Source organism: Gasterosteus aculeatus, chromosome 11, assembly GCF_964276395.1.
Source record: "Gasterosteus aculeatus chromosome 11, fGasAcu3.hap1.1, whole genome shotgun sequence".
Taxonomy (NCBI): Eukaryota; Metazoa; Chordata; class Actinopteri; order Perciformes; family Gasterosteidae; genus Gasterosteus; species Gasterosteus aculeatus.
Genome location: NC_135699.1, coordinates 13,747,802 through 13,761,443, shown reverse-complemented (window position 1 = coordinate 13,761,443; position 13,642 = coordinate 13,747,802). Strand labels below are relative to the sequence as shown.

The following is a 13,642-nucleotide window of genomic DNA, read 5'->3' as shown; positions in this document are numbered from 1 at the left end:
GTTCACGATAGTGGGTCATTTCACTAATGCTTTAGGTGTAACAATCGTCTGTAGTAATAGGAAGATTAAAAAAAGAGGGTGCACCTGATTCTCTGTCGGCCCCTCGGGTGAGTGTGCACCGTAATGGGCCGCAATGAGTTCGATTCTCTGTCGGAATCAAGAAGTCTGAATTAGTACCATAATGCACCATATCAAATAGCACGCCATTATTGTGCTGTCCAGAATCCATCTTGACAGCAAGTTCATATTGGTGAACACTCCCACATGAGGACGTACATGTTTGTACCTCTGTCTGAAGCCATGCGTGCATTTCATTTGGCGTGTCTGCGTAATGTGTGTGTATTTGTAAGTATGTTTTCCCAGCGGCGGACAAAGTCTGTCCCGATTCAACAGGCAGCTAATCCTCTCCTTATGCGAACGTTTGACTGCTACTCAAATGACTTGCAGATGGGATTGAGAGTTTAGGTCTTGGCAGGAGAGTTTCATAACAAGGAATGTCTTTGGAGACAAAGTGTTGTTAGCATTTAAAGGATTAATGCTGCACTTTGCTTTTAAAGGAAAGTTGACCCGCCCCTCTGAGCCCTGAGGAGAGCTTGGTGTGCATGTATGTGTCTGTGCCATGGCTTGATGACCACACAGCCTCACCAGGTCGGGGAGCACGGAAGGGATGATGAAGTGCAGATGCAGCAGGCTAAAAGGGAAGCTGTCGGGGCACTGTAGCATGCGCATATTAAAATAATGAGAAAGCGTGTGGAACGAGCCCTAAGGAAAACTGAGATTGATTTTGCCTGCAGGTTCCATGAATATACTCATTCTGAAACAATGCAATGTTAGAGGAATTTGATGGACTCTGAAACTATTTAGTATTCTTTTACGTTCAAGATTCTAAATTGTTTGTTCATGCGCCTTTCGGTACATTTGTGCAAACAGTGCTGACAATAGAGGAAATGTAAGTCAATGTACTATCCAGAGCGGGAGGATTCAGCCCTGCAACACAAATAAGAAGTGATTAAAAGAAACTATATATCTTTTTTTTGTATTCTTCTCCACAGATGTTGCATCATTCCAAGGACCCATCCATTTGATTGAGTCACAGCGGATGCCACAGGAGAGACAATGAAGACGAGCCGCGTCACTCCGCATTGCAGCCCAACAAGATATGACATAACATGGTCCCCCTGCTAATAACCACAATGAACACAAAGCTGTGACGGCCTTTGTGAAAGCTTCACCCCTTTTCTCAGCATCCAAACCCAGACCGTACTCCTCTTTTTAAAGACACCACTGCTGCTTCCCTTTTTTCTGCCAACACAACCTCCTTTCCTTCCCGCTCTTTTATTTTCCTTACATAATTATAGCTGCCCCTATTTTTGACTTCTTTTTATCGGCATCATGCAGGGTGCTTCTTCCACCTCCACTCTACATTTTCTCATACTCCCCTCCCTCCTGTTCTTCTCCTTCCTTCCCCAAATGGTCCACGGGGACTGCTGGCTCATTGAGGGGGACAAAGGCTACGTATGGCTGGCGATCTGCAGCCAGAACCAGCCGCCGTACGAGACTATCCCGCAGCACATCAACAACACCGTCCATGACCTGAGGTTGAATGAGAACAAGCTGAAAGCGGTGCTCTTCAGCTCCATGTATCGCTTCACCAACCTGACTGACCTCAACCTCACCAAGAACGAAATCAGCTACGTTGAGGACGGAGCCTTCGCGGGACAAGCCAACCTACAGGTGAAAAAGGCCACGGGATGATGAAAGCTCAACACAATAATTGAATTCACGAAGGCTTGAGTACAATTTTGATGTTTTAGAATAGTGCTTTGTTATTTAACATGTCATTCAAGCACATTTCACTGTATTTCGTTTTGATGTTGAGTGTAACTTTGTGGTGTAGAATTCTTTGCCGAGTGCCTTAAACATGCACTGTTCTTATCAGTGAGAACATAGTAAATATTATTATGTAATATAATTCATATTCAAAAAACCCATAAATGCTGAAAAGTGCTTCTCCTGTGTTTTTCTCAGGTCCTTCAGCTGGGCTACAACAAGTTGACAAACCTGACCGAGGGCATGATGAGAGGGCTCGGCCGCATGCAATGCCTCTTCCTCCAGCACAACCTCATTGAAGTCATTGCCAGCAATGCATTCTGGGAGTGCCCCAGCCTCAGCAGCATTGACCTGTCGTCCAACAAGCTCGGCCGCATTGACCCATCTACGTTCACCGTTCTCAGCCGGCTGATGGTGTGTGAACTGGCAGCCAATCCGTTCCATTGTGGCTGTGACCTTTACAGCTTCCTCACCTGGCTGGAGTCCTTCAACAATGTAACGCACACCTACGACCGCCTCCAGTGCGAGACGCCCCGCGAGATGTTCGGCTACCCCTTACTAACCGCTGCCGGCCACGCTGGACGCAACGCCAAAAACATTTTGTACCATCACTGCCGAGATGGAGTGATGATTCCAGGAATGACCTCTCTCCCACCCGATCTGGATGGTTCCTCCGGGATGGGGCCCGAGATGTTTGGCGGTATGGGTCCGTACAACCAGCCCACCACCTCTTCCTCATCGACTGAGCACAGTTTTGTTCCCAGCATCAAGCTCCATCATTTCAGTTTGTCGTCGGCCTCTCTCCTTGTGCAGATTCCAAATCCCTTCAGCAAAATGTACATCCTAACACAATACAACCAGACGTACGTGTCCGACGTCATGAATCTGAAACACAAGAAGGAGATGATCACGCTCAACAAGCTCAAACCACACACCAATTACACCTTCTGCGTAGCGTCCATTCGGAACTCTCAACGCTACAACCACACCTGCCTCCAGTTTGCCACCCGGGATGATAATCAGGACGACAAAGTGCCCCCACCTTCCACCACTTCGCACTACATAATGACCATTGTCGGCTGCCTCTTTGGCATGCTCATCGTTCTAGGCATTGTCTACTATTGTCTACGCAAGAAACGGATGCACGACGAGAAGAGAAAGTCCATCTGCGTCAAAAAAACGATTTTGGAAATGCGGTATGGACCGGAGGTGGCGGCAGCTGTGGCAAATGATCCCTTGGCGGTCCAGAAGCTGCAGGAGCAGTCAAGAGAGCACCACCAGTATCAACACCACCACGGAGGCAAACTTCCCATGTCCGCGTCCTGTGGCTCGTCCAACACCAGTTCCTCCCGGCTTTCCTCCATCCCGCAAGTGGAAAAGATGGCCACGGCCTTTTCAGAGGCCATGGCTACAAGTAAAGGAAACTACATGGATATCCGGACTGGAGGGGCAGGGATGGAGAGGATGGGAGACGGTGGGCACGGAGGGAGGGACTTGAGAGACGATGACGGAACTGATGGCGGGGATGACTCGGACGAGGACGGACACGGCTCTGCATCGGAGATTTCCACCATTGCCATGGAGGTGGACAAGGTCAATCAGATCATCAACAACTGCATTGATGCACTCAAACTGGATGCGGCAGCCGTCGCAGCCTCAGGAGCCTCTACGAACCATACGGCCAGCTCCAATCCCACCTCCCCTCCCCCCACCAGCACGTCCTCCCTTACTCGTGGCCTAATCCCAATCTCCCAAGGGATGACAGAAGCGTGCCAAGTCATTGCTGCGAATAAAATACCCCCTCCGCCTCCACTCCCTGCCTTGAATGCCCCTCTCTCCGAGCGGCCAGGGATCAGTGGTGGCGGCTTTGTCGTCTCTCCCCCATACAGGCCGCCGCCACCAGCCACTGCCGTGCGTCCAATTCAGCGGCAAATGAGTGCAGATGCAGCCGTGGTCATTGTCAACGCGGTCAAGAAACAGTGCAGCACCACGTCTTGTGGCTCCGTGGGTCGGGACAGGGAGCGTGGAGGAGCCAGGGTGTACAGCCTGGAGGTCGCGGAGCCCCGGAGCCCAGACGGCTGCAACCAGCAACAGCACCAGTACCCCGACCGGGCCAGTCCCGTGGGCTGTGGGGAGCCGCTTGAGAGGCTGCCTTTAGTGGGGAGCGGGAGCTGCTGCGGAGGGGGTGGTGGTGGTTGCGACAGTGGTGGTTTTGGTGCCCAACATCAGGACGGCCAGAAGTCACACCATTACCACCAACAGCAACAAATTCAACAACAACAACAACAGCAGCAACAGCAGCAGCAGCTGGAGGTGCAGCAGGACTACCACTGCTCGGAGCACCGCCACTCCGTCCCCGCTCTGTATTATGAAGGCTCCCACCAAGGCTCCCCGGCCCAGAAGGTTTCCTTCCTGAAGCCCCTGACGCGCTCCCGCAGGGATGCGGCGTCTTACTCCCAACTTTCGCCTGCCCGTCACCATTCCAGTTACTCCGGCTACTCCTCCGGCCCAGAGTACTCCTCAGAGAGCTCGCTGCGGATCTGGGAGCGCTTTCGCCCCTACCGCAAAGGCCAGCGCGACGAGGCCTGTTACGTGACGGCCGGGAATGCCCTTAGAAAAAAGGTGCAGTTTGCTAAAGGCGAGGACCTGCATGACATCCTTGATTACTGGAAGGGGGTGTCAGCGCAGCAGAAGCTGTGACTGGGATACCAGAGATAGGCTTTCTGTGGAAAAGGGGTGTTTGCTTTTCCTGATGGACAATTTGAAGATCACGCGGAAAAAAATGTAGGACAAAAAATTGCCTTTGTTTTTTTTTTTGTTTATTGGCATGCTAGGTGTACAGAATATCGTGCTAAAGTAAGGACTGCAAAACTGTGCCTGGGATACGAGCGTCATTATGGTGTTTTGTTTGACATTGTCATTGTAGCACCATTTTCTGGATCATTCTCATTTAGTGTTTTTTTTTTACTTATAGAATATAGCATGGGGAGAAATGCCAACTGTGTAAGTTACTACTGTTTGAGTGATCATGTTTTGTGGTCATATAGGCCATTTTTATCAGTGCCATCATTTCACTTCTGGGTAATCAAAGAAAGTAGATACTGATATCCTTCATTTTAATCTTAAGTCATACAATATGTTGTTTTCTATCGTTGGTATTAGGTGCTGTTTCAATTTACAGTGTGCACTTGGATATGTTAAGACATATTGGAGACTGACGGGGGAGTTATCCTGTTACAAATTAACCCCTTATGTTCCTTTTACTAAGGCAATTCAATGCTACTTTTCTGTACAATGGATACATTTAACATTACAGCAGTCCCATTACAAAAAGGCATGACCTACAAGCAACAAAAGACCAAGAGAAATTGAAAGCAAGATGCGATATTAGCAAGAAAGACAACGCAAGGAAAGATACAGGTCATTTTTTTTTGCAGCCACTGTGAATGTAAGTAGATTACGAGCTGGTTACGGCTAAATTCATTTGCACCATTCACCAAGAGCACCGCAGTACGTTTCAAATCCATTCTCCAACATACAAAGGGAGTGAGGCACAGGGGGAAAGGACACTTCTAATTACTGCCAACATGTCTGTTCTGTTCTGGAAATTGATGCTATTGTTGTCTGTTGATAACTTAATTAGCCAACTCATGACAGGCATGTTTGCTTGCACTTTAGGCCTCACGGTTGTGTGTGTGTGTGTGGCCGTATGGTGCAGGGTGGTCAGTGTACGCGGGTGTCCGCCTCGGCAAATGATATTGTATGTGCCCAATTTGACTTTAATTAATAGCTGTCACGCCAATTGGCTGGTTGTTTGAGTCTGAACAACACTAGATTATCAATGGCACTGACAAATGTAAAAATATCATCGGTTCATCGTATTGGCCCAGATGTACGTCACATGACCGTGATGCGATACCACAGCTGTGCGGTGCCTCTTGCCAACACAGCCACCATCCGATCCTCGTTATCGTAGAGTGATTTCCATCTACTTCGCTTTTTCTATTGAAATGATATTCTTGTGATTTTCATTCGCTGGCATTCTGGCAAAAGGCATCCTGCTCAGTGCTGTGCAGCCTGTACATGTTTACATCATCTGAGACCCTGAAAATGTGAAAACTGAATCAGCGTTCGTTGCTTCACTTTCTTTTTTTTTTAACGGGTATATTCCAGGGAAAATTGGACATAGTTAAAATCAAGGAGCATTTGTGCCCCACTTTGGATCCTAACTTTCTTCCTGTGTGAGATCCCCCCCTCCCCCACTGGCTTCCCCGCTCCCTCCGGTCCAAGAAATTAAGGGTGCAGCGAGAAACCGAACTAAACAGAACAGAACTATCCCCTGGCTTTGTATTAAATGACAGTACAACAGTGTACAAATATGAGAGGGTGTTGTAAGGCCTCGGCTATACTCTGCCTGTTGAGGCGCGTGGGGCGGTTCTCTCCAAACTACCACGGAGAGTCTGTGCCCTTCTGACAATCCACACCTGTGCATTTCTTCATCCACACCCCATTCCAGTTGGTGTCGTGGTATTTTAATGCACCGTGAAGTTATTTGCCAGGATTTTAACGGCATTTGGCCGTCTTTGTATTTCTTTAAAGCTCAATTTGGTTAGTCGAGGGTACGAGCATCGGGAAAACAACCTCTCTCAAAAATAAGCATCTCATTCCGGTGTCTTTCTCTTCTTGGCAAATCAGCTAGATATGCTAAGCCACCAACTGGACTGCAGTGTGGAACCCAACACGAGAACAAACAGTCTGTGCATATTCTACTCATACAGTCAGGCTGCTCGTAACACGCTTGGCCAAATGTAGACGTCCATAACGCGTCCGCGTGGACCCTATGTGGACACGGCCGTTCACGCTACGCGGACCCATGCGGACCTCGGCGGAATGAATTGACCTTGTTGGTATCTCCATATCGATCGGTGTGTTTCCTCTTCTTTCTTTGACGGCAGATATCTTCGTGTCCTTTTCCTTGTTTTATAAAGACGTGCGCACACAGTCAGGGTCAAAGGTCAGCACTCCCCGAGTCGGCGTTGTCCTGCGGACGGAACACATTCAGTAAAAGCATATATTTGGGACGCACCGCCTCTCCTTCCGTATATGATAGAGCGCCACGTGATGGACATCCAGTCCCGGCAATGTCTCCCGCTGATCTTCTGATATCTGATATAAGAGTTTTTTTTTCCCCAAAGGAACTTGCAACTGTGATTGACTGACACAAATGAGAGGAAAACGTTTTCTTCGCTGGTACATTGTGTGACAGCACCTAATCCCACGGAAGTTTACACAAATGGACACTGAGGATAAGTGGGACTGAAGAAATATCGGGATTGCTCATCAATTTAGCTGTTTATTTATCTGACAAGATGAAATGTGACAGAAAATCCTGATTATTACTGTAATGTAACACGCAATTCTACTTTTCAGGATATAGATTTTCAGAGAGATGTATTTTCAAGTGCTCTTCTGCTTCTATCATTTGATTCACCAGAACGTTGTCAATGCGGGAGAATCTTTCTAATGATGTACAACCAGTTTTCAACTCAACAACGAGTGATATTTTGACTCCGATAGTCATCATGAATAATTACCTAAAGGCCTGCTAGCTAAACAAGGGTTACACACTGGAAATACACAAGATACATGTTTGTTTATGGACACAAAGGTTTGATTGACGGAACACACACTGGTGTAATAGCCAAATGAATTATTTAAGTCTCAAGCACCAGAAGCATTTTTCCCAGTAGCCACGTCAAGACACCAAACATAAACAAGAACCTTCCCGTCCTCCTCACGCTGCTCATATCCAGAAGAAACCCTGCAGCTCGCAAACTGATCAATGGTCCTTTTTGTAGCACCTTCCTTGTTGTTTGTTTCAGAGCCGCAGGAAAGCCAGACGTGAGAAAGACCTCTAATGTGCTAATAATGTTAATCTTGTTTCAGAGCAGACTGGACTTTGGTTGCTTCCCTTAACTTAACATCACAGTTTTGGGGGTAATGCGAAGCTGCCGTACTAATCACTAATGTAGTAAACACTATTATTTTGCTTGATCATTTACAGTAAAATAAACACAAATCTGTGAATGCACAAAACACACACACACACACACGTACACAGAAGACGGAAAAATTGGAAAAAAAGTGAGTCAGAATGAGTCAGAGTCTGACTCAAGCAGAATAACTGTTTCCCTGAAAGGCAGGTAATGGACGAGGTCTTCAAAGAGAGGCGAGCACCAAGCAAGAGGGGTTTTTGGCTGAATGCAGGCAGACAAGAGAGAGAGAGATGGCAGCATGACTGCACTAAAACCTAACATGCATGATTCATTGGTCCGCCTGCAATGAACCATTACAAACACACACACACACACACACATAACAAGAGCGTATCGTGGGAACAACTAATGTTCAAAACGTTGGTGTTACTGACGAGTGAAAGTGGCGCTTGAAGCCTCGGGGAGGAAGGGCTTCACTTCCACTCCGTCTCAAAGCAGGTGTCCCTGTGACACTGACGGTGGGTCTTAAATCCTTTCATTTGGTTTCTGTACACCTTTTGTTCAACAGTCCATTAAGTCCATTAGCTTAGCGTGTGGGTGATCAGCCGGATTTGATAAATGGGGAAACGGTGCTGTGTTTCCCGCTCACGATGGGCCACAGAAGACAGACGCGAAAACGCGCGGCGTCTTTTAAGAAATGTCGCTGGAATTCGTCCGGCCAGTGAGCGATCACTTTTTTAACCAGGCGGCGCTGACGGGCCCGAGCGCTTCCAGCGCCAGCACTCCGAGTGGGTGTGGGAATCGTTCCCTGACTTCCATGTCCAGAACGTAGCAGACGACACATGTTCAACTCTAATTTAAGAACAAAAATACTACACAACACAACACAAAGGGATCGATTCGAACCTCCTTCGTAGTTGTTTAAAAGGCAGAGATCTCTTATAATTCTTAAGAAAAAGAGCAGAAGAGCGTTTTAAAATGCTGTCAGTGTTGTAAGCCCAATCAAAGGTTTGCCACCTGATTTTATCTACACTTTAGTGTTCATAACACTTTTAGACACACACACACACCTTTATTTACGCTTATGCATTAACTCTGCAAGGTTTAGTTTCCAAAGACGGATAAAGGACTTAAAGAATCTGTGAAATATCTGTGAATTTTGTACACTAGATAAAAGATAGAAAAAATACTAAGGTTTTAAAAAAAAAAATGCTTCTATGGATGTTTTATACTCAGCCTGATCTCTTGATATGTCATATGTGTGTTTCTCTATTTTCAGTTGGCTGTTTGTATTTGTTTATTTTTTTATTTTGGTGGGTTGAGCAGGTTGGTTATTGGGAACCAGGGGATTGACCTTTTGTACATGCAATGATATATGTCATAACGGTTTAATAACAGAGGAAGTTTAACATAGTGTACTACATAAAAGAAAAGTTGTTATATTTGCATGACTCCCTGTATTTTTTGAGAGAAAAAAATATATATTGTTGTGTGCAATGAGTGGACGTACATTGAAAACAAAAACTGTAGGGGCTGAAATCCAGTGTGTGTCCTTTTGATTTGAACCTTTAGGCTTTAGCCGTTTTTTAAATTCTTTTTTGCCGTTCTCTATTTACATTCTAACCTTTTTTGGGGGGGGTTTCATTTGGGTGATTTGTATTACGTGCGGACACTGCGGTTGCCGTTGCTACTCGTTTGCAGGCCACCGGCTCTTGGAGTACGCGCCACAAAGACGGGGTAAAAATGTCCGAGGCTGGTGGGTGTTTACATCCATCTGGTAGAAGAAGCGGCGCTCTGTTCTTCGCTGTTGCAAAAGATTATTCTCCGTGGCAGACATGCGTAGCTATCTTCTTTGGCTTGAGGCGCGGCCCTGTCACAGTTTGCGGTTGTGCCTCCTCTCGACTCGGCTGTCTCCTCTGCGGAAAAGCACGATACCCGACGACGTGTGTTCAAAGAGGAGTGACGCTGCAGATTGTCTAATGGTTTTAACCTAATCCCAATCAGCGGCCTCTGTCAGATACATCCTTCGCTCCCACTGCCTGCTGCTTTCCTATCAACTAGTTAATTGAATTCATCTTACATCCCAGCCGGTTGTAAATCAAGTCTTTTTCTCATTTTCTATTATGCACTGTATCATTCGCTCTTCTGTCTTCTGCCGAACCGCTTCTTGCGTGCAGAGAAAAGGCCGCATCTCGACTTGATTAGAAAAGACGAGATAGCTGCGCCGCTGTGGGAGCTAAAACTATAAGCTACAACTAAACGGGAAGTCCTCAAGAACATGAATGCAGTCAACGGAAGACTGTTTCTATTCAACCGCACTCAAAAACGTCTGTTATTAGAAAGAGACGGAGAAAGAAATGAAATCAAATTGGTTCCAGTAGAGCCTGTAAGTTAAATGATGCAAAGTCGTGACTGCATTTCATTTGGCGGCCATCCAGTAAAGCATTGGCAGCACCCGGTGCTGATGCATCAGTTATTACATCAGGGTTCGTACCATGACAGCGACCCATAATTCATAGCCATGTTTACATGAGTGAGTCTAGTGGGACGATACAACTTGGATGCGTAGAAAGAAATCTGATCGACGATTTTGGTGCCAGCAGCGAGTCTTTGTTTTCTGTGGAGAGAAATTTGCTGAATTTCCATCGGTTCCACTGCGGTTCTAAACACAAGGCTTCGGTATTCAGCAAGTAGGAATGATCGGCCTCGTCAGTGCCAGAGACTGAAAACTGAGCAGCCTCCAAAAATGGCTGTCGGTCCACAGAGAGGAGGCGGGCGCGAGGGGGGCGCCCTCGACCCATCGAGGAGATGGAACGTCTGTGGATTGATAGGTTCAATGGTGTCACGGCCTTTTGGCGAGAAAAAAAAGTATCCACCGCGTATTCACACAATCCACAAACGAGGACTTTCAGAATGAACGCACGCCGCAGAACTGAATCAAACTAATATTCAGTGAGAATTAGGGACATAAATCTCTCAGTAAGCAGTGACTTACCCCCCCCCCCCCCCCCCCCCAGGTATGTTTTATTTTGGTGGCATCTCATCTTACCTTTGCGAAAGCATGCTTTTCATTTTACAACACTCACAAGGGACTGAGAGCAGAAACATGTCAGTGTTTTTAATAAACTGCGTCATCATTCTAGTTTATTTTTTGCCGTTTGCGTCGCTAGAGGCTTCTTGCCCTGACAGTGCCATCCGAATGCCCACGTGACTTTCCTCTCTGGTCTCTACTCTGTGACGTTTAGTGGCCACAAGGGAAAGATTTAACCGAGGATTGGATGACGGGAACAATTTTTTGCTTTTCTTCTTTCTTCAATTATTTGTTGCTGATACTGACATTTTTTTCCCCTTGCAATTTCTGTACAAAAGATCTATTTCTATATTTGCAATAAATTTGTAATTAAAAATGAAAAGCGTGTACGTGAGTTCCTTTGATTGGCAGTTTTTTTCACTATTATAAATGATAAAGCTGTCGCTAAGGATTCTCGCAGACATGCAGCCCTGTATCACCATGGAAATGTGTGTGTCAGCTACTATTATACACGCAATTCAAACATTCATGCACCGAGGGCTGCAAAAGCACCTGGAGTGTCTATTGTGAGGGATTGTGGAATTTCCCATACAAAACACACACACACACACTACCGGCCACTTGTTCTCTCCCTCAAAGCCTCTCGGTGTTTGAGGGCCCTGGTGCAGCGGCACAGATGGGATGAAAAAAAAGCTCAGATGGATGACTGGTGAGAATGACGAACGCGGCCACCTCAGTGGCGCTTAAGTCTAGTGCGAGCAAACGCTTCGTTAAACCTGAGGAGCTTTCTGAACCTGAAGGCAGAGAGGCCGCTGGGATACGCTGGTGTTGCATTCAAAGTGCTGCTTGGACCCCGAAGGAATCGCTGGGATTTACTCAGCATGTCACACAAGGTGGTTTTAAAGTTGGATGAGCGAAATCGCTGGAGACGGGATTGTAGAGGAGGCAGGTGCTTAAAACTACAGCACAGCGATTATCGTCAGCGACTGTAGTAAGATGTTTTGGTTTGACATTTCATTGTAAAATGACACCCATATTATTCAAGTTTAAATTGATCTGTCATATTTTACCAGATCTTATTATTAAAACTTATATTGAGGAGAAAAAAACGACCTCACTTTGAGTTGAATTAAAATGAAAAATCCATTTTAATCCTTTAGATCACACTGGGAACCTATTTACCAATATATAAATGCATTCTTTATTTGAACCTTGTAATTGAGAACAACCTTTGGTTACATATCTGTTTTTTTAACAAAACAAGTAACTGTTGCTTGAAGATAAAAGTACTGATCGTAATGAAAAATATTCTGTAAGTGTCCATTTCAGCACATTCAACACATCCTTGAGAGGACGAGGTCAGCGACAGTAATATTTCTTACATCTTATCTGAATAAGGACCAGCAGGAGGCTGCCGGCCCCGATGTGGTTATCTGACAAAGGTCAAAACTATTAAAAATGAATGTACTATCAAGGCAGCATTTTAAGTGAAATATTTAGTGGGTAACCAAAGAATATAAAAGTGCCTCTGAAAGAAATCATACATATTTTGAGGCGTAGCAGTTGAGATACATTGAGTTGGATGAATGATAAAAGCACGATAGTCCAATGACATGAAACAAATGTTTGTCTCTCTCTGTTTTAGACTGCGTGACATCGTGAATCCTCTTTTCCTTCCATACGTTACTTTCTCTTTTACGCTCCCACTCACTGTTTTGGCTCCGTTCATCTTTTATTAAAGGAGTTCCCTCTCTGTGTCCGTCAACTTTGGCCCTTTGTCATCATCCACCCCCCCACACACACACACACACACTAACATCCCCCTCTCTTTATTGTTGTCTCAACCTCCCTGCTGAGTTGTGTGAGCCAAACTCAGCAGCGTTATAGAAATATTCCACATTTCTAAATATCCGTAACTCCCAACCCTCCATGTTAAGCTCTTTATCGGCTGAGGATTAGGGGGCCGGATTAACCCCTGACTGTCCATTCTGCGCTTTACACTTACAATTAATCCTGCCTGCTTTTTGTGTGCGCCCTTTTATGCCCACGTCTGGCATTGTGTCGCCGCATTATTGTGCGAGTGTGTTTGTCTGTGTGCATAAAAAAAAAAAAGAGACAGACACAAATTAACTGAAGCAGATGATGGAGGGACCGAGCAGTGAGAACAGAAGTGACCTCCAGAATTCGGTGGGAAATCGCAACTTTTATGGACCAGAGAATGTGAGACTTAATATAATCTTCCCTTGACGTCACTCACAGGCAGACACACACACACACACACACACACACACACACACACACTGCTCGAGAAAATGACTCTAACCCCCTCAATGTAGAAACCCAATGCCCATAAGAATATGAGCATAGAATGTGCTGAATCGAAAGTGATCAAAGTTAAGAGGATGAACAGAAACGTGTGTGTGTGTGTGTGTGTGTGTCGATACATGCCTGAGTGTGTAACAGAATGTAATTACAGTATCTTGTCCTGTGACACTCATCTTTGTTTGAAATTGTGACTTATTAGTCTGTTTTAATTGGGGCTAACGCGCCGAGCTTTAATCAGCATGAACGTTAGGAGGTCAGACGTCAATTAGGTTCAACTTATTAAAGTTAACGTTTATTTCTTCATTAAGAGGGAGTTTATCTGGATTAAGTGATGCAACTCGGCTGTATATGAGCACAGCAGCTTTCATCTTCTTCTCCTCGCACTGTCTCAGGCTGACCAAGCACTGTAGAACGTTCTTTGCTTGATCCCTCTGGCCGTCACGCAGCAGCGGTAACTTTA

The 13,642-nt window shown here is 45.8% G+C and overlaps 1 protein-coding gene across 2 annotated transcripts in view; it reads left to right on the top strand.

Annotated features, from left to right (window-relative positions):
* elfn2b (extracellular leucine-rich repeat and fibronectin type III domain containing 2b) overlaps nucleotides 1-5,186 on the top strand; it is a 41,245-nt gene extending 36,059 nt beyond the window's left edge. For both annotated transcript variants that reach the window (XM_040190854.2, XM_040190857.2), the window contains exons 3-4: nucleotides 1,053-1,734; nucleotides 2,029-5,186. In XM_040190854.2, coding sequence (XP_040046788.2) covers nucleotides 1,393-1,734; nucleotides 2,029-4,530 — 2,844 coding nt within the window. In that variant the 5' untranslated portion in view covers nucleotides 1,053-1,392 and the 3' untranslated portion in view covers nucleotides 4,531-5,186. The remainder of the gene's footprint in view (nucleotides 1-1,052; nucleotides 1,735-2,028) is intronic.
* Nucleotides 5,187-13,642: the final 8,456 nt, after the last annotated feature.